The sequence below is a fragment of the Actinia tenebrosa genome, unplaced genomic scaffold, assembly GCF_029948245.1.
Source record: "Actinia tenebrosa isolate PJP-AT-01 unplaced genomic scaffold, QUT_ActTen_1.0 PGA_scaffold0__85_contigs__length_37466705, whole genome shotgun sequence".
In the NCBI taxonomy this organism is placed as follows: domain Eukaryota; kingdom Metazoa; phylum Cnidaria; class Anthozoa; order Actiniaria; family Actiniidae; genus Actinia; species Actinia tenebrosa.
The window spans coordinates 3,360,434-3,380,124 of NW_028292569.1; the positions used below are offsets into that span (position 1 = coordinate 3,360,434).

At 36.5% G+C, this 19,691-nt stretch overlaps 2 protein-coding genes across 3 annotated transcripts in view; one reads left to right on the forward strand and one right to left on the reverse strand.

Moving 5' to 3' along the window:
• Positions 1-10,041, reverse strand: part of LOC116287918 (mediator of RNA polymerase II transcription subunit 14) — a 35,322-nt gene extending 25,281 nt beyond the window's left edge. The window contains exons 1-20 of the mRNA XM_089026232.1: positions 9,914-10,041; positions 9,577-9,603; positions 8,898-9,003; positions 8,337-8,431; positions 6,908-6,986; positions 6,488-6,617; positions 5,385-5,425; positions 5,161-5,248; positions 4,904-4,932; positions 4,640-4,718; positions 4,504-4,547; positions 4,043-4,131; positions 3,637-3,689; positions 3,006-3,124; positions 2,803-2,871; positions 2,004-2,049; positions 1,740-1,868; positions 1,569-1,647; positions 1,280-1,439; positions 490-772 (exon numbers count right to left, since the gene is read on the reverse strand). Of these exons, the coding sequence (XP_088882358.1) occupies positions 490-772; positions 1,280-1,439; positions 1,569-1,647; positions 1,740-1,868; positions 2,004-2,049; positions 2,803-2,871; positions 3,006-3,124; positions 3,637-3,689; positions 4,043-4,131; positions 4,504-4,547; positions 4,640-4,718; positions 4,904-4,932; positions 5,161-5,248; positions 5,385-5,425; positions 6,488-6,617; positions 6,908-6,986; positions 8,337-8,431; positions 8,898-9,003; positions 9,577-9,603; positions 9,914-10,017 (1,849 nt within the window). The 5' untranslated portion in view covers positions 10,018-10,041. The remainder of the gene's footprint in view (positions 1-489; positions 773-1,279; positions 1,440-1,568; positions 1,648-1,739; positions 1,869-2,003; positions 2,050-2,802; positions 2,872-3,005; positions 3,125-3,636; positions 3,690-4,042; positions 4,132-4,503; positions 4,548-4,639; positions 4,719-4,903; positions 4,933-5,160; positions 5,249-5,384; positions 5,426-6,487; positions 6,618-6,907; positions 6,987-8,336; positions 8,432-8,897; positions 9,004-9,576; positions 9,604-9,913) is intronic.
• Positions 10,020-19,589, forward strand: LOC116287921 (UV radiation resistance-associated gene protein). 2 transcript variants are annotated; one of them, XM_031694627.2, is made up of 19 exons: positions 10,020-10,251; positions 11,063-11,195; positions 11,542-11,576; positions 11,823-11,886; positions 12,276-12,373; positions 12,541-12,633; positions 13,043-13,102; positions 13,201-13,235; positions 13,653-13,758; positions 14,118-14,199; positions 14,963-15,007; positions 15,101-15,185; positions 15,384-15,492; positions 15,596-15,662; positions 15,997-16,168; positions 16,549-16,627; positions 16,701-16,789; positions 17,105-18,042; positions 18,423-19,589. In XM_031694627.2, exons 1-19 carry the CDS (start codon positions 10,195-10,197, stop codon positions 18,539-18,541), a joined length of 2,466 nt encoding a protein of 821 aa, XP_031550487.2. In that variant the 5' UTR covers positions 10,020-10,194; the 3' UTR covers positions 18,542-19,589. The 2 variants fall into 2 exon arrangements, with proteins under 2 accessions (XP_031550487.2, XP_031550488.2); XM_031694628.2 differs by having other exon boundaries at positions 15,599-15,662.
• The last annotated feature ends 102 nt before the right edge of the window (positions 19,590-19,691 follow it).

Consider the following 19,691-nt stretch of genomic DNA (forward strand, 5'->3'; position numbering starts at 1 on the left):
ATATAATGTATTACAGACAATTAATAACTATTTATTATTTAGACACAAACAAAATTTACCAATGGATAGGCAATTGGAATGGCGTAACCACAGTAGCCAATACCATGGTTACAGCATTCCAAACCTCTCTCCATTAGCAAATTTTGTTCAACAAGAAAACTCCTGTAACCACAGTAACCATTAACCATGGTTACAGCATTCCAAACCTCTCTCCATTAGCAAATTTTGTTCAACAAGAAAACTCCTTTAACCACAGTAACCATTAACCATGGTTACAGCATTCCAAACCTCCTCCATTAGCAAATTTTGTTCAACAAGAAAATTCCTAATTCCTTCTTTTATGTTGTGCATTAATTTAATGGATAAACTTTCCTGGAACATCTATAAGGCTTAGACAGTTTTCCCTATGAAAGGCTTTTCAGTTTTTAAGTGAAATGTTTTCTGGATAAAAAAACACAGTGTAAAAGTACCAAGCAATGGTTGTCATACCTTTGATTGGTGATCCAGGGAAGTCAGTCAAAGGCAGAGCACCAATCTCTACCAAATGATCCACCTCTAGAAACAAGGACTGCTTGTCATGTGACTGGTTTTGACAACCTGTCTTTGGTTGCTTCTCGGCCTCCTTCTTTATCGCTTGTTTAGGATCTTTAGACTCTGTTGATCGGTCCTTTCTTGTCCCTTCAAGACTGTCAACATCAAGGTTTTTTGTGTGGAGTAGATGATACCTCTTTGATACTTTGTCACTGTTTTCTTCACTTATGACTTCAATAACCTTTTGCAAATAAGAAAGATAAATTGAAACATTAATCAAGATATTGTAACATGTGAAGTTCTATCACACAACCTGTCTTGCAAAAACATTTTTGCAGGTTGGACAAGCTTCTTAAACACATAACAGAGACTGCTTGCAATGCTAGACATTTTTTCAGTCCATTCTTTTTATTTGAAAGAAAAAATGAATTATCCTTGATTTTCTTGATTTACAACAATTTCAGCAAGTCAGGGGCAGATCTAAGGAATTGGTGAAGGAATTGTGCAAGCCCTCCCCCCCCCCCCCCTTCCAAAGAGCTGACAATCTTTTTATGGAGAATTGCTTGATGTGTTGACTAAAAGCAAACCTGGATTCATCTCTGATTGTATTTACCGTGAAGTGTGATCAATAATAATGATCTAAGTTTTATGCAAGACAAACTGCACAAGAGATTGACATTTGCAACAGTGCTTTCAGTGAATCAAATGTTTTGTCACTCACAGATAAGGGGAAGAATAACAGACTTACCAAGTAGTACTCCTTGTGATTTTTGAAGTGAAGATAAAAGTGACATTTACTGAGCTGACCAAGTTTACCTCTGGATGCCTCACTTATCGGTAAGTATGAGCGAGGAATCACAGGTAGCATAGCAATTGATCTGCGGCACTTGCAGAGATGAAGCTGACACCTAATATACCAACAAGAGTAAACCTCAATTTCATAGAACCGTGAAACCCCATCAAGATTGGCTGATTTAAAACAGGACATGTTGGTTTTGCAGAGGCAGGAAACCAAAAACCTAAAATGGCTTTCATACCTGACATCTCCTAGAAGAACTGGAAACTGCTTAGGGTTTGCATTCAATGCTTTCTCCATTGCAGAGCAAATTGCATTTTCTGTGAAACACAGATTAATATGTATTTAGGGAAATTGAGAATTTTAAAATAAGGTTGCACTCACTACTCACTTATCATATCAAGTATCCTACCTTCACCGCCACCAAGTGCAACTCTAAACTGGCCAGAACGAGTATCGATTGTTATGAGAAGCACCTCGCTGGGCGTGGCATCACTACAGGTGTGGATGGCAAGGCATGAATTTTGATGGTCTAACAGAACTAAAACAATACAGATGCGTGAGAAGACACATAAATAATATGGATACAACTCAAATGAATGATCGTATTCTCAAAAGAATGACATGCTGTCTGAAATGGAAAACAATTTTTTTTTCAAATGCTGAATGGGAATACCTTTGGAGTTCAGTTTAAGGTCTTCTGAGAGCAGATTAAGGAGGTTCTAGAACAAAAGATAGATTGAATCAATATGGTATGACTTGAATAAAAAAAAGACTTGAATAAACAGTCATGGAAAGATAACATTCATACTGGTATTTGACATTCCAAAGATGAGAAAAAATGTGATCCAGTTGGCATTGAAATGCATTGTGGGACTGTCTTGGGGGAGGAAATGCTCGCAATCTTGCAAATATGTCCCTTTAACAGTCCCACAATGCACTGCGATGCCAACTTAACCCAGTTTCCTCTACAACCTCAGAATGGCTAGTAATTGCAATCAGCTATTATGGATGATTTGGTGAGATGTCAAGATTGGTCAACAGTTGGTCAATTATGGATTGACATGTGATGTGCAGTGTTGGTAAAGTTTCAACCCAAGATTAGTCAACAGTTGGTCAATTGTTGATTGACATGTGATGTGAAGTGTTGGTAAAGTTTCAACCCAAGATTGGTCAACAGTTGGTCAATTATGGATTGACATGTGATGTGCAGTGTTTGTAAAATTTCAACACAAGATTGGTCAACAGTTGGTCAATTTTTGATTGACATGTGATGTGCAGTGTTGGTAAAGTTCCAACCCAAGATTGGTCAACAGTTGGTCAATTATGGATTGACATGTGATGTGAAGTGGTGGTAAAGATTCAACCCAAGATTGGCCAACAGTTGGTCAATTATGGATTGACATGTGATGTGATATGGTTGGTCATTTTTTTAGGTTGGTCCACGGTCCTTGACATGTATAGTATATACTCACGATTAGCTTCACATTTGACTGGATTCTTACTGTCTGCATCAACAGCTTCTCTACACAGAGCTCTCCTGGCTGTTAGCAATAGGAGAAATTATGAGCAGAAATAATGCACCGCAAAAACATCAAATTGCGTAGTTCCAGAAATTATCCATCCCACCTCCCCCTCCCCCTCAAAAAACAGTGAAAAAAGATGAGGTATTACTTACAAAGACAACATCTTTCATGTCATTTTTCATGTCACGGCTGATTTCTGGTTGATGGATTATTCTCAGTGATGGAGGTGTGTTCTCAGATTTATATGATATTGTTAACTTATTTGCCTGAGCTGTAAAAGGGAAAATAGGGTTTCATTTTTTGACAACTTTTTCAATAACTTCACAGGCTCTATCATGCATCAGTTTAAACTAATTTTAACTAATAGAGCATGTAGATAGGAATTGTTCACCCTTCACTGTAGGTTGATGAGATTCACATGGAACCAGAGGTGATGGCTGCTCTCCTCTCACTAATGCAGCCTATGGTTCAGTTCCCATACACGGTGTACTCAGTGCTTTATGGTGTTTAGTGATGCTACATGTAGGTGGTTCTCTTATTTGCTTTTTGTTTTCTTCTCTTCACAAAAATAAACTCCAATCAACTCCAATTTGCTCATGGAATGAGGTTAATTGTTAGCTGCTGGTTATCAAGTGCTTCCCTCACAAAACAAACAATAATTTTTATTACTGTATGCAGACTAGCATCTAGAAGCTGACATCTTGTATTGTAGCTTGTATTCGAAAGTCAGAGTAAATACACAGTACTAGACCATGTTTAAACCTTAAATAAGTAGTCACATACTTGGTGTTTGTACTGTTAATGGTTGTTGTTGTTGTTGTTGTCCTGATGTATTCCTGTTAGAGAGAGAAAAAAAGGGTGCTAAATAGACCTCCTTGAAGTTCAAAAATATGGTAGGACCTGTTCAAAAATGCAGCTTTGTTTTTGGTCTATAGAGGCTTTGTACCATCATGTCTGCCATCATGGCTGCCATCATATCATGGTCTAATGCCTCTATAGTCTCATTCACTTAGGGTTTGCCCCATCTCATCAGGTCATAATATTCATGTATGCCAACATTAGATTAAGTAAATAATACATAACTACCTTAGTTGATACAAACATGATTTTGGAATGCTGCACACCTTCACTGGAACACACAAATTATTATCAATGGAAAATTGATTTATAAACTTAAATCTTATTCTACCTCCAATAGTATAAAGTAAAACTTTGTTCGGAAATACTGCTGTCAATCTTTACATTCTCATGCCAACGTTCAGTAATCAGTTGCTTTGCCTGTAGAGAAAGGATAGAAACAAACTGTTTCTGCCATTTTCATAAACATGCGTACTCAGTAGCTGTGAGCTGCACCCTGAAATTTGGTTTTTTGCTTCCGCCAGTCAAAAATATGAAAGGTACAGACTGATTAGTTGTGACTGTCAGCAGCGAAAAACAAAATTCCAGCATGCAGCTTGCAGCTACCTAGTTTGCATGTTTATGAAAATGGAAGCAATTCTGTACAATTGCAAGTCCAGCTCTCTTATCTTCTGCTGGAGGTTTTTATTATAATCAAGAGAGAATAACTTGAGCAGAGTAGAAGAGCAACAGACACATGCCAGCAGATATATGGAGGTGTAAGGAGGGAAAATTTATGCTTGAAATATTTACCTGAAAATGGAGGACTTGAAGCTGGAGAGACAAACAAAATGTATCTAGACAGAGTTAAGGGGCAATTCTTTTAAAATTTCTTCCTCAAACAAGTAATATGATCATGGCAAAATCAAATAGTGTAATTCAAGGATACGCAAGCAGTTGTAAAGGTCAACCAAAGGGCTCTCTTCCTGGAAAAGTCGTGACTGGACAAGCTGGTGAATGTAGTTAATCTAGAGTACGGGAAACAATTAGATTTATGGTCACTTTCCATTTATTTCATGATCAGGTTCTGAAGTTGGGAGTATTAATTTTCGTGATTGAGAGAAAAATTTAAGTAAAAGTGTACTCTAATTAGTGTTTTAATTTCATAAATTAGTGAGAATAAAGTATGTAAAGGAATGCAAAATTTCAATACCTGTAGATCATGCACCAGTGACATGCCATCTGGAGAGCAAAAAAAGTAACCAATTAGATATGTGCCTTTAAACTCAAACTCTTTAATCCGTCCCTATCCAATCATTTTACTCAACTTGCTGGCACCCCCTCTTCCAACAGTAAGTGTTCTCTCATTCCTTTCTATATTCATTTATCATTTTTCTATTCATTCAACAGAAAAATAAAAATAAGGGGGGGAAAGGAAATGGAAAAAAAAGATATTGTCAGATGGTTTACCTCCTGTTTCAATGTCCTGAACGAGAATGTTGATAGACAGCAATCTCCATGGTAACGACGTGTCATCTCCCATTAAAGTTAATGATACCTAGAGATTCATATAACAATTTTACAAGACTCCTTCCTTCAAGTTTCTTTTGGAAATCTTCCATTTTGTTTTTGGGCTTCCTGTGGTTACTCTGCTGACCACAGGCAACCCAAATTAACAAACAATCGTATCTCACCTCAAATTCATGGTCCACATGAAAGGTAACCCTTCCATCATCTATGTTAAAACAAAAATATTAATATTAAGTGATCATCATCATCAAGATGATCATCATCCATCTTTCCAGATCCCCATTGATATATGGGCCATTTATTTCCATTAGGCAGAAAGGATTAAGGGTGGGCAGTTACATTTGTCGACAAGTTTGCAGCCTTTTTTATGACCATGGTCATCTTTTAAACCCGTTATTTTAACTCCACTATCTAATGAGATTTGGATGGTCAATGAACAATTATTATCATAATCTAATTTAATATTAATTTCATTATCAACATGACATCATCATCATCATCTTAATCCCTATTATTATCAATCATCATCATCTTCTCCATTATCATTAGCACCATCACTATCTTCATCTATCATCACCATCATCTTCATCACAATCATCAGTTTTCATTACCATTACAATCACCATCATCACCATCCTAATCCCTATTATCATCAATCATCATCATCTTCTTCTCCATTATCATCTTTAGCACCATCACTATCTTCATCTATCATCACCATCATCTTCATCACAATCATCGGTTTTCATTACCATTACAATCATCATCATCATCATCAACCTAATCCCTTTTGTTATCAATCATCATCATCATCTTCTCCATTATTATCATTAGCACCACCATCATCTGTCATCATCATCATCTTCATCACAATCATCAGTTTTCATTACCATTACAATCATTATCATCCTAATCCCTATTTTTATTAATCATCATCATCTTCTTCTTCTTCTCCACTATCATCATTAGCACCATCACTATCTTCATTTATCATCACCATAATCGTCATCACAATCATCAGTTTTCATTACCATCACAATCACCATCATCACTATCATAATTCTTAATATCATCAATCATCATCATCTTCTCCTCCATTATCATCATTAGCACCATCACTATCTTCATCTGTCATCACCATCATCTTCATCACAATCATCAGTTTTTATTACCATCACAATCACCATCATCACTATTATAATTCTTATTATCAATCCTACCACCTCATCATGATCATGACCATCATCATCATCTGTCAGTCTTTTACCTATTTTAATGTTTGTCATCTGTGGTGGTATTTCTGATATTACTAATCTATGTTGGATAACTTGGTTTAATCTCTGTAACGTCATTGTCTTCTCTGATGTGGTAATAGGATCTGGAGGTACTATCTTATCCTGCAATAAAATGTTTTAAACATATTAACCTTCACTTGACTGACCATATATAACTTATATACAGAAGAAAGCAATTGTATTCAGTTGATCTGAGAGAAAATTTGCAAAACTTTGTAGTCACTTTTTCTCTTGAAATCAAAGATTTCCAGGCAACCAAATGAGAAAAAAAAACATTGGTAATAAGAGGTTCAAAAAAAATCAAAAAAGGAGAGATATTAAGTAGATCTGAGCAAAGTCATGCCTGGAGCTGACATTCCAAGACAAGAAGGTATATTTAAGTATCTTATTACCCTTATGCATGTTGGGAGCCTACAATATGTTCCTGTAGTGAGAACATCAACAGCAGCAGGGAGACAAAATGTTGGCAGCCTGAAAATAACAAAATACCAAGGCTAGAATCAGTTTGATAATTATGAAACAAGAAAAAATAGACTTCAATCTTATCAAACCCTGATATAGCCTGTGGAAGTCAGGCCAAGGATAACTTGCAGATTGAATCATAATAGATCCTTTTTGGAATTGGTAAATTACTGCTGTGTTACTATTTAAGGATTATCCTCATTTCAGTGTCAATATATCAACAAATACTAATGATAAAGTATAAAGAATGCATTGCAAAATTGCACAGACCTTCACTGAAACACATGATTGTATTGAATATTATACACACAATTGATGCTGAGCAACTGAGAATTTGAAAGTGGAGTAAATATATCCAATGAGAAAAACCCTTCAATGAAGGGAGAGTCCTGACAAACTCTGCTCAAACTCACTGCATATTGTTGAGTTAAAAAATGATGTACCTTTAATTACTCCAGTCAGGCATGATAAAGGTATTGATTTGACGATTAATATTACGGGTAGTAACATATCATAATAAGACAATGTTTTGGTGTCCTCATGACACCATCATCAGGTCAAAATAAAATAATTAACAGATAACAAAAATATTTATGTTCAAGTTCAAAGTCCCTAGAGATTAGGTGAAGAGTTTTGCTTTTAAAGAGTCACTTTGAATATTCAGACACGGTTGGTGCTCGCGAATAAGGAACATTTCATATAGAAGACAATCAAATCTGCTGGAGCATTTCTTTAGTATGTGAAACATATCATATGTTATTGTTCTTGATTGACGTTGAATTTGGATGTGATTGTATATACTCCAGTGTTTCATTAAAAGAGCGTTAGTGTGGTAAGACTAATTAAAAACTACCTTGTTTCAATGGTAAGGGGTTAAGTAATTATAATGTAATAAAATACTAAATATAGATTTATTTTGCTACACATGGGTTGTTATAGACACAACTTTGGCCAAAATGCTAATTGTCCAAATGTGGTTAAAAAAATTCTTGATATAAGACAAAAGAACAGACAGATAAGTGATGATAGCATATAATAACATATTAAGTAAGACCTGTAGTTGGCTAAATAGACAGTTGCTGTAATATATCTACCTGAATTTCCAAACAGCATTCTTTATCTACCCCTCTCCCCCTAAGGGAAGGAAAAAGGGGGATGCCGATGGATATTTTTTTCATTTTAAAATAGGAACCCTCTTTAGATTATGTTACCCTTGGAAATATTAATTCCCATCTGCATATTATTGCATATGGAGGGGAAGGGGGATATTGGTGGTAGGGGGAGGGGGTGGGGTTGTTTAGATGGGGTGAAGGGAAAGGAAACTTTAAGGAAGTACAAAAAATATATCATCATCATTACCTTGCTTGGACCAAAGTTTCCCTTGCCATTCTCGCAAGCATGTCAGCAGTATCTACAAAAACCATTGATTGCTGGTCCAGAAATGTGGATATTACCTGAAATATACCAAACAGGCTATATAGAAATAATTGTCAACAATAGATGCTCTGCTCCAATATCAACAAGCTAGAGATTGGGACAATTATTTATCAAGATTAATGTATATAGATCTCAGGGGAGGGGAATCTTGGGCAAAAGTAACAGGTATGCTTGTCGTATCTCTTAGGGGTAAAAATCAGCAATTTGGTATCTTTTAGGGTGTTAAAATTGAAATTTAGAATTTCGAAATATGTTGGTACTTATATATGTCTTAGGGTTTAAACATTGTCTAACTACACCCTTTTAAAAAACCTTTGGTATATTTTAGGGGTATTTTTGAAAATTTCCAATGAGTATGCACAATTACTTTTACCCAGGAGTCCTCCCCAGCCCCCCTCCTCCACCAGGATCGGGATATAGATAACCAATTTTCAGATCAAGGATATGAACAAAATTCAAAAAGGGGTGATTTTTTTTCCATACCTGACATTTGTCAACCCTCTCAGCACTTGCTGCCCATTTGACCAGAGCAAGGAGCCTCACAAACTGCTGTCGAGTACGACTTGCAAACTGTACAATTTGAATTTTTCTATAAAGAAAATAACAAATACAGTAACTGAAGGATATGTCTCTTCTAGGAAACAACTGATCATCATAACAGACATATCAAGAATGTGTTGAGTCTGATATCATTCATGGAGTTTCGTAGTCCTCAGAAATACATTTCATTGGTTGGGACTGACAATGCAACAACTTGAATGAAAGTCATCTCCAGAGTCAAGTGAAAACATGAGTAGCCAAAATCACTAGTTTGCACGATATGCTTTTGAGTCATTTATGAACTGCTTCAATGGTGTCATCCAGTTTACAACCTTGAGTAATGTTAGTGCTGTACTGGTGTTCAACAAATGACTCACAACATAATTATTTATACAGTAATGATAAAAAGGTAGCGTAAGTTTTTTCATCTTTTCACGGTGTATAATTTACCTTTTTATCATTACTATTTCATTAAAAACACCGACGCAGCCCACACTAGTTTTTAGGTAGTTATCTCTTTTTATACTTATTTACTTATATTATACTTATTTAAAACTTTTTCATACTAGTATATGTACACTTACATACAAGAAAAATCAAGTACGATAAAGTATAATATTACCTTTCTATGTCATTCTTTCTTGGTAAACTGTAATGTAAAAGAACAATAATAAGCTTAACTTCATTAGCAAGTTGCCAGGTTAAGGTGTTTGTTTATATTTATTACCTAGTCTTAAAAACCTCCCGAAAATTCAGGTTTTCGTTGGGATTTTTAAGTTATTATGCAGGTTTTACTACATTTTAAACCCTATTAAGTTTCGAAAGACATTTTTGTACACAAGACTAGTTTGAGGTTTAGACGAACTGGAATAACCTTACAAATTTCTATTACGATTTCTGAAAAAAAACTTTCAATGAAATATAAAAAAATAGGCTCTAAAGGAAGAAAAATGACTTACAGTTCAGAAAGGACGGTTAATTCATGGTAAGTCTTCTGTAGTAGAAAGTCTATGAGCATTGAAAGGTTGATCTTGCTGCCCTGTCCATCTTCAGTGGCCGCCATCTTGACCGGAAGCTATCTCGCTGGCTCGTCTTCACCCAACTACACATGCGTCTCATCCGTTATGTAAATGATCCAAGATGGCCGCCGAGTTAAACGGAGGGGAAATTCGAGCAAAACACGCGGAAAAATACTGATTTGGTGGCCAAAATGAACTATTTAGCTCCATAGGAACTTGATATGGCTAGTAAAGAAAATCTTGGAAGGATAAAGCATATTAATCTTACTACACAGCAGGTAAATGAGGCAGGGTTGTTGACGCGATTTGCAAGTGTTTCGATTCTTATTTAATCGGTCGACAACCCTCAAGACATCTAAAGCCACGTTTTGTAATATTAACTGATATAGCAAAAAGTACAATTGTATGATTGAAGGGCTCTACTTATGATTATTTGTCGCGGTTAAATAAAAGTTTTCGCTTTTTATTTTCAATAAAATATTCCCAAGAAATCAAATTATGTTCCATAATTTTTGACCTGAAACCACAAGAAGTGTCAGATTGCATGATCTAAATACAGTAAAAATCCAAAAGGCTATATAGCTAGAAGGTTTTGGTGTAATTTACGCAAAATAATAATAAAGACGTTGCTGGTATTTGATCTACTATTCAAAATAATGTATTCGTTTATTTTAAGGGCTGCTGAGCAACCTAAAAAGTGGGGGCTAAGATTGGAAAATATATGAGACTAGTATTGGAAAATGTGGGGGGGGGGGGGGGGGAGCCCTCCTCCCCTCCTCCCCCACCTCCACCGCAGCCCCTGTATTTGTTATCAATTTTTTGAATTTATTTAAAACATTTTTTTTGATGCTATGATTTGTTTCACTAATGCAAGCTAGAGTATGTTCACTCATAAATAAACATAACTGTTCACACATTACTGAGTTGAGCGTTGTGTGCATAGAATATTAAATGTAGTGGTAGTGCGTGTGAGTGAAAAGTGTCCCCAATTAGTGCGAAAGCGCTAGAACGACTAGACACTTAAATAAAAGTGATTTATTTTTTTTACACCAGTATTTGTAATCTGACATGTGTATTTGTTGTTTATAGCGACGGCTGAGACATCTTCACAGCATATCAGCAAGAAATATTAAACCAAATTTTCCATTGTCTGGTGCTACATTGTTAGAATATCTTCTAGAGACATTCTTCACTCTACATGTACAAGATACTAGCTCTCCTGGTATGATGATCTTAATCTTACTTATTTTTAAAATATTTTTATTTAGGTGATAAGTGAACTACGCCACCCCACCCCTTCACCTTTTGATGAGTCTTTTATATATGATTCATTACCTACTCACCCCTCCCCTGATGGTGAGCCCTATATGTGATTTGTCACCTACCCACCCCTCCCCTGATTATGAGCCCTATATGTGAAGCATCTCTCCATCTCTACCCTAGATAATGAGTCCAATATGTGATTTATCACCCCCAAGCCCATCCCTTCCCAAAACCACTTCTATGACAAACTCATGTTCCTACCTATACTAGGTCTTATATAAATTTTTTTCCATTAATTTTTTCAGCCATCTACACAAGTGAGAAGATTCTTTATTCCTTGGTAGGTGTGCGATAATCATTTTTGTTTCCCCATTTTTACAATGATTTTTAGTGGCACACCATGCAATATACCACAAGGCACTTGTGTTTTCTTATATACAAACCAGCCTTCAAGCGACAAGGGAAACATTTTATGTTGTGTCACGAGAAAGTATGAAATCTCAATAATGATGCTAATATTTATTCACTGAACATACACACTTGAATTGTCAACATCTGATGGTTTTTTCTCATGTTGTGTCTATAGAATCCAACATGGTCCAGCTTTGAACTTAACACATTGAATGACATCCTCCAAACCTCTACCTCATGTATCCTTTTTACATTATTCAATATAGATACTGGAATTTTAGCTCCTACATTCAAAATAACAATAGTCCTCTTCATAGTTCCCAGTGCCATTTTGAAAGGTAGCCATGCCTTTGCATCGAAGCGACATGAACGGTGAGCTTGGAACAATAGAGACAAGTGAATACTTGTCCAAGGGTTTAAAAAAAAGGTCTCTATCATTGCAAGCTCACCGTTGGTCTCGCTTCGATGCAAAGACGTGGTTACCTTTCAAGATGGCACAGGGAACTGTGAAAGGGACTATTGTAACATTGTTACATTGAAGTCAAAATTCCAGGTTTCTGGCATTTGCGAGCAGTATTGTGCACTATATAATTAAGTATGACATTAAAAGCCTTAACAAGTTCATCAGTGATTATCGTCAAGTTATGGGGAGGACATCAGAGTAGCTATAGGCTTCTAATAGAGTGGAAAGTGGACTTGAAACTATTGCAGTATCTTGGAGATCAGGTAAAACAAATATTACTTTGAATCACATCTATATTGAATAAAGTCTTGACCCAAACAACAGATGCTTCAATGTATCTGCATTATCATGGAGCAAATAGACAGCTACAGTATTAACTACTGTTGGTCCAGTGGAGGCAAGTTACACTGACAGCTCATTTCCATTACAGATCAGAACAACACACCACCCACCTAACACGCTGATATTTGGTCTGGTCGATGGATACTATGGAGCTCCTGTCACTATCAATCCTTTTCCCAAGGTACTTTATAATTCAGAATTTAAACATATTTATATTATTCAGCTGCTAGCATTACTTGGTTGGTTGATATTTGCCATTCTGAGGCCGAGGAAAAAACTGGGTGGAGTTGGTATTGCATTGCATTGTGTGAATGTTTCGGGGGACAATATGGTATCAAATTTTGAAATATGTCCAATAAAAAATCCCACAATGCAATGCAATACCAACTCAACCCAGTTTTTCCCCTATCTTGGCATTGGCTAATAGAAACAAACTGGAACATTACAAATACAGAAACTTAAATCATTTTCAGTAGTAATAGCTGATATGATCCTAGATTTCAGGGAAAGTTTTTCTGTGTCAAATAATGTCTACCTTTGCAGCCTCAATAAACAATAATTATATTATAACAATTTTACTTTATTTCTAGACTGGTGACAGTGTTTCTTTTCCAAGCATCATTTCCTCCATTAAAGTTGAGTTGGACCAGGTATTTCTAGACTATTCAAGATACTAGCTTTTAATAGTTTTCCCATCATGTCTATGAGAAACCAACTGATATCCTTGTTACTTTTGTACTTCAATCAGGTCACACCAAGCTACAGCAAGGCATCTCTTGAGAGGTAAAGAAAATCCTTGTCTAATGAACAGATCATATTTAACTTTTGCCTTAGCTGTGGGTACATGCAGTGATCTGTCATTGAACTTGTGTCATTAAAAATGTAGCCAAATGCACTACTTTTTGTGTGCATTTAACGCATCTTGTAAAATTTAATTTTTTTGTTGCATGATAAGAGGAACTACCTTCTCTACGTTCTACTTTTCACAACTTACAGAAATTTTCTGCACATGACAAGTTACGACAGAATTACCATGTGTAACTTGCATCTCTATTTTCATAAGACTATTGACCTTATTTATCTTGAAAACATTACACCTAAAGGAATAAGTTATTTTCACATGAAAAATCATTATCTGTAATGGTGCTTTTAGGCATCTTGATGTTAACTAAGATTTACACTTATTTTCTGATAACCTAGACTTGGTTCTCTACAAAGAGCTATAAGACAAACACAGATATCAATGCAAGAATGTCAGCAAAAGATTGAAGACAGGCTACTCACCACAGAGAAGTCTATGTTACAGGTATGATGGATGATAAAGATGGTGAATGACGATGTTGGTGGTGATGATGATGATGATCAATGATGATGATTTATGATGGTGGTGATGATGTTGATGGTGATGATGATGATGATCAATGATGATAAATAATGATGGATGATAGTGATGCTGATGATGATGATGATGGTAATCAATGATGTCGATGATAATGATGGTGGTGAATAATGATGGTGATCAAGAATAACGGTGGCGTGCTGATCATGATATCAATAATCAAGATTATGATGGTTATGGTATTTGTTATGATCAAGATTCCCAAGTGATGATGTTGATATTTATATTTAATTATATCTTTAGTATGATGATATCTTATTCTTTAGCTTGCAAAAAGGGAAAGCTTAAGACTAAAGGTAAAACTACTGCAGGAGGAACTTCTGGTCAAGGTTAAAGTAGTTAATAAAGGTGAGCCCAAAAAGAGTTGATGTCTCATATGGGAGTCAAGGGTGGGATAGCCTTAGTACACTTGCCTTTCACCTCTAGGTTCTTGGGTTTGATCCGTGAATTAGCCATGCCCTGACTTAGATCAGCCCAGAGGTTGTTTCAAGGTTTGATCTGTGAGTTAGCCATACCCTGACTTAGATCAGCCCAGAGGTTGTTTCAGGGTTTCAACTGTGAGTTATCCATTCCCTGACTTAGATCAGCCCAGAGGTTGTTTCAGGGTTTCAACTGTGAGTTATCCATTCCCTGACTTAGATCAGCCTAGAGGTTGTTTCAGGGTTTGATCTGTGAGTTAGCCATGCCCTGACTTAGATCAGCCCAGAGGTTGTTTCAAGGTTTGATCTGTGAGTTAGCCGTGCCCTGACTTAGATCAGCCCAGAGGTTGTTTCAGGGTTTCAACTGTGAGTTATCCATTCCCTGACTTAGATCAGCCCAGAGGTTGTTTCAGGGTTTCATCTGTGAGTTATCCATTCCCTGACTTAGATCAGCCTAGAGGTTGTTTCAGGGTTTGATCTGTGAGTTAGCCATGCCCTGACTTAGATCAGCCCAGAGGTTGTTTCAAGGTTTGATCTGTGAGTTAGCCGTGCCCTGACTTAGATCAGCCTAGAGGTCGTTTCAGGGTTTGATCTCTGAGTTAGCCATGCCCTGACTTTGATCAACCCAGAGGTTGTTCCATGGTTCAATAAAATTTAGATTTACTAAAAAGGATTTTTTATTATTATTATAGAGAAAGAAGAAGAGAAAAGAATGTCTCTAACCATCAGAAAAAGAGGTAAGAAGATTAGTTTCAATATCTTTAAATTAATTTTCATGATCATTTTTGGACCAAATTGTTTTATTCATACATTTCACTTCAATTTTTTAGAACGGAACCTAGCAAAGAAGAGAAAGGACTTTGTAGAGAAAAACCTTCTACTAAGAGAACATAAACAAGCACATGTTGATAAAAGGTAAAGAAAATCTTTATTAAAGAAAATAAGGTTATGCTAGAGTATAATTTATTTTTATATTCATTATTTACTTATTGCATATTTATTTCACGAACAAAATAAACTACAATAATTAACAAATAAATAAACAAAAACAAAATCGAATACTTTACCTGAGTATAATTATTAAGTAAGAAAATAATTCTTTGTGCTTCACAGAGAATCACTATTAAAGTTAAATGCCCAGTTAAACATGAGAAGACGACAGCTGGCCTGTGAACTGACACATATCTATCCTATTACCACGGTAATCAGAGGATCTGGAAATGTAAGAATCTTAATTTAGGACATTGTTGTTTAGGGACTGTATTTTCTTATTTTACAACTTTATTTTAATGCTGAATTCATATTTTTTATATTTTTAATTGCAGCAGGTTATTGAAGAAAATTATATTTGTGGTATTCGATTACCCAATTCTGAATCAAATGAATTTTCCTGTAAGTAAATAACTCACTTGAATGTGTACTCTTCTTACTGTCAGTTTAACAGTGATACTTTTATTAGTGGATGCACTTCATTAAATGAAATATAGTTGCATGGCCAGTTAAATATATTTCAATATTTAGTGTAAAAAAAAAACCTCTATTGGGCAGACACCAGGCAAGAGCCTAAAGGTGTCTGCTTAATAAAAACACCAATGTACTATGACAATTTTGCTTTGAAATATTAACGTCACTAAACAGTTGCCTTGGAAGTTAAAAACCTATTTCTTAAAGCTAATACAAAGTCAGTAGCCCTCACAGGTTAAAAAAATCTTGTTTGTAATTTCAGCAACAGATGATGAAACATTGTCATGTTCCCTTGGTTACGCATGTCATTTAGTATACATGATTAGTAAGATCATGGAGATACCTTTGCGTTATGCCATGTACCCAATGGGATCAAGGTCATCTATCATGAATTATGCTTTAGAGAAAGAGAAAGTAGCCGATAAGGAGAAGGAGTAAGTGAAATATTATTTATATATTTATTTATTAGTTGCTGTGTCGGTGGCGATGTTGGTGACATGGGATTTAGTGAGGATTAGTAGCAAGTCTAATATTCCTGGCGGAGGGGTGTGGGGAGTGAGGGACAAAGAGGAATTTGAGGTCTAGGTATGAGATTGTCCCTGTGTTTCCCTTTTGTTCCTTACTCCTGACTCCCCTCCCCTGGGGATATTAGACTAGCTACTAATCCTCGCTCAACCAAATTATCAACAGCCAACACCAATAACTGACCAAGGAAAATACAGGCTCGTAGTCTATTTAGGATGTTGCTGGTAGTGTCTCATATGTATCATTTGTAATAAGTTATTCATGTAATAATATTTCTTTTCCCCTACAGGTTTCCATTGTTTACCAAAGGAAAAGAAAGAATCCAGTTTTATTATGGAATATTTTTATTGAATAAAAATATTGCTCAGGTAAACATGTGTTGCACCTGTGGTTATCAAACCTAATATTCCTGCTCTCATTACTGGAATTGTTTAATTGCAGCTTCGTCAGTATTATAATCTTCCAACTCCAAATCTACGGAAAACTTTACCAAACCTAAACGATATTCTTGTTAAGAAGTTTCAAGGAAGGTAAGTTATTGTCATGCTGTGCATCGTTTATTGAAGCAAGCATCGTAATCAAGCCATTTAAATCCCGGTTTGATGGGGTGGGGGTGGGGGTGGGGGGTGGGGATTAAGGTACAGGGATTAGGGATGGCCCATAGTCCTTATTGTACCCAGCTATTGTACCAACACTTAACAAGGGAAGGGGAAGGGGAAGGAGAGGGACTGACTGATGACAAAGTGACAACAACCAGCTAAGCAGATTTTTGGTTGGGAGAATGAGGGTGCGAGACAAGCGACTTAAAGGCATGGAACTGAAAGTAATGTGTTGGTTGATTTCAGCTCTGACTCTCTGAAATCCACATCATATGCCATGAATGAACAAACTTCATTAAAATCACAGCTCGACAAAAAATCTAACGACTCTCCTCTTTCCAAGTCTAAAATAGACAATGATGTTTTAATTGAGAATATAAAAAGTGCTGACGGGACTAAACCACCGCTGATGGCAAAGCCTGTCGGCTCTATTAGCGTTGATGGTGATCAAAGTGCGAGCATATCGCCAACAAAACCACCGCTGATGCCTAAACCTGTCGGCTCTATTAGCGTTGATGGTGAACAAAATGTGAGCATATCGCCAACAAAACCCCCGCTGACGCCTAAACCTGTCGGCTCTCCTAGCGTTGATGGTGAACAAAATGTGAGCATATCGCCAACAAAACCACCGCTGATGCCTAAACCTGCAGGCTCTACTACTGTTGATGGACACCCGGATTACAGCACATCACCAACAAAGCCACCCTTACCTCCAAAACCGCGTAGCCCGTCCAGAAATACTAAAGATAAACAAGGAATCATAAACAGCGAAAATAAGCTGCTATCAATGGTCAACATTCGTTACGACGTCACTTCCGACCAAGATACGGACGATCAAAGACTAGAAGATTTGCCCGAACAAACGCTTGACCCGTCACATAAAATACGAGGCATTGAAAATAATGGAACGGTCTCTGTTGACCCGCCGACAATAATACCGCCTCCACAAGGCGCAACGCACAGGTTCTTTGAGAGAAGATCGCGGAAAAAATCCACTCCTGAAACTGCTGCGAAGGGACAGGAAAACAAGGCAGAGAAGAAAAAAAAGAGAAGGTCTTTACAGGATGTTCGGGGGGTCCCAGTCGAGGTGATGAGAGAAAGGGCGGCCTTACGAGCCGGAATAAACGAACAACGAAACCAGATGGGGAGACAGGCAGCAATAGCTGAATCCGGGGTGCAGTCAGGTATGTTAATTTAAGGTTAAGTATTCTTTATTTAAACAGGGCGTCCCTCGAGAGGTAGTACCCTTGTAATAGTAATTATCGTGGTGATAATATTGATCATGACGCTGATGATGGGTGCTGGTGCATGTTGTTAGTGACGATGATCAAAGTGGCGATTATCATGATACTGAATTGTTAAAGATTATTCTGCTCAATTTGTAATGTCATGTAAAACTAATCTGCACGACGAATGAATTGTTTTCCATTCACATGTTCCGTCCATTTTTTCTACATTTTCACTTCTCACTTTTTCCAAGATATATATACAAATAAATATCCCATTTGTCTTTGTCTTGGTTTTAGTAACCCGTTGTTTGACATTTGTCTATTTTATTTATCAGGTTCCACGTCAGAAAACTCGGTAGTATCGAACGAAATGGAATCCACCATTCACTCCTCATCAGAACAAATAAGACACCACTACCAATATCAACCCGATGATCAATTCCAGCTAACATAATCTATGCTGCAATATCACTGGCCTCTTTGTGACTCATGATTGGTTGACAAGGAAACTCGCGTATGTCCAAGCACTTTGATTGGCCTACACTCTTCGTGGCTCATGATTGGTCGACAAGTGAACCCATGTATGTCCAAGCACTTTGATTGGCTCACACTCTTCGTGGTTCATGATTAGTCGACAAGGAAACTCACGTACGTCCAAGCGCTCTTAATGGGTCTCACCTTCCGTTGCTCCTAATTGTCGTCAAGGTAGCCTCGTATTTCCAACAGTGTGATTGGCTTACACGCTCCGAAACTTATGTATTTCTAAGCACCGAGATTGGTCGCAGTCTTCGTGGTTTATGATTGGGTGACAGGGGAATCCACATATTTCCAAGCACTGTGATTGGCTTACTTCCTCCACATTGGTGATTGGTTCATAGCTACTATTCTTATTAAGAGTGTTTTTTTATTTACTTTAGTGGTTAGAAACCTTTAGAACACTATACTGCTATACTGAATCGATAACGATAGAGTAAAGTTCCAATAGGGGAACATTTCAAGAAATTCCAAAATGTGCGGAGAATAGCACATGAATAACGTTGAAATTAAAAAAATTTTTTTTTTCAAAAGACAAAAATAAATTAACGGGGACGCATCTTCTGTACAAAGATAATTTCATATGAAAAGCATGAAGAAATTTTAATATTCTTATATAGAAAACACTGATGATTATAATAAACTAGAGGCATCTAATGAGGGAAATTTTCATGTCAAAAGGAAAACAAACGATAAATGACAATATTGTGATGTCTCTTTCTTATGCAAGGGATATCACAATACACATCGAATCGAAATATGGCGATCAATATTTTATTTCTAGACTGACTAGCCTCTCATAATATGTTTCCACGTGAACACGATCGCGAAGCAGTCCATAACAATAGTTAGTCAAAGTGGTCGCCATATTTCGACTCGCTGTATGGTAGGAATTTTATGTAGAATTTGTAAAGTCAACATGTAAATAAATTCAACGAAATAACGATAAATAAAGTGAAAGAAAATTGCCTTGATTGCAATGAGATTAGAGAAAGGGAGAGAGAGAGACTTCGAGGAAAATAAGAGGAAAGAAAATAGGGATTAAAATCAAGGTAGGATTGAATACCAAA

Coding starts and splice junctions, on each gene's coding strand:
- LOC116287921 (XM_031694627.2), top strand. CDS start 10,195: ATGGCTAGTAAAGAAAATCTTGGAAGGATAAAGCATATTAATCTTACT. Junction 11,577..11,822: donor AGAAGATTCTTTATTCCTTG/GTAGGTGTGCGA, acceptor TTGTGTCTATAG/AATCCAACATGGTCCAGCTT. Junction 15,493..15,595: donor TAATCAGAGGATCTGGAAAT/GTAAGAATCTTA, acceptor TTTTAATTGCAG/CAGGTTATTGAAGAAAATTA.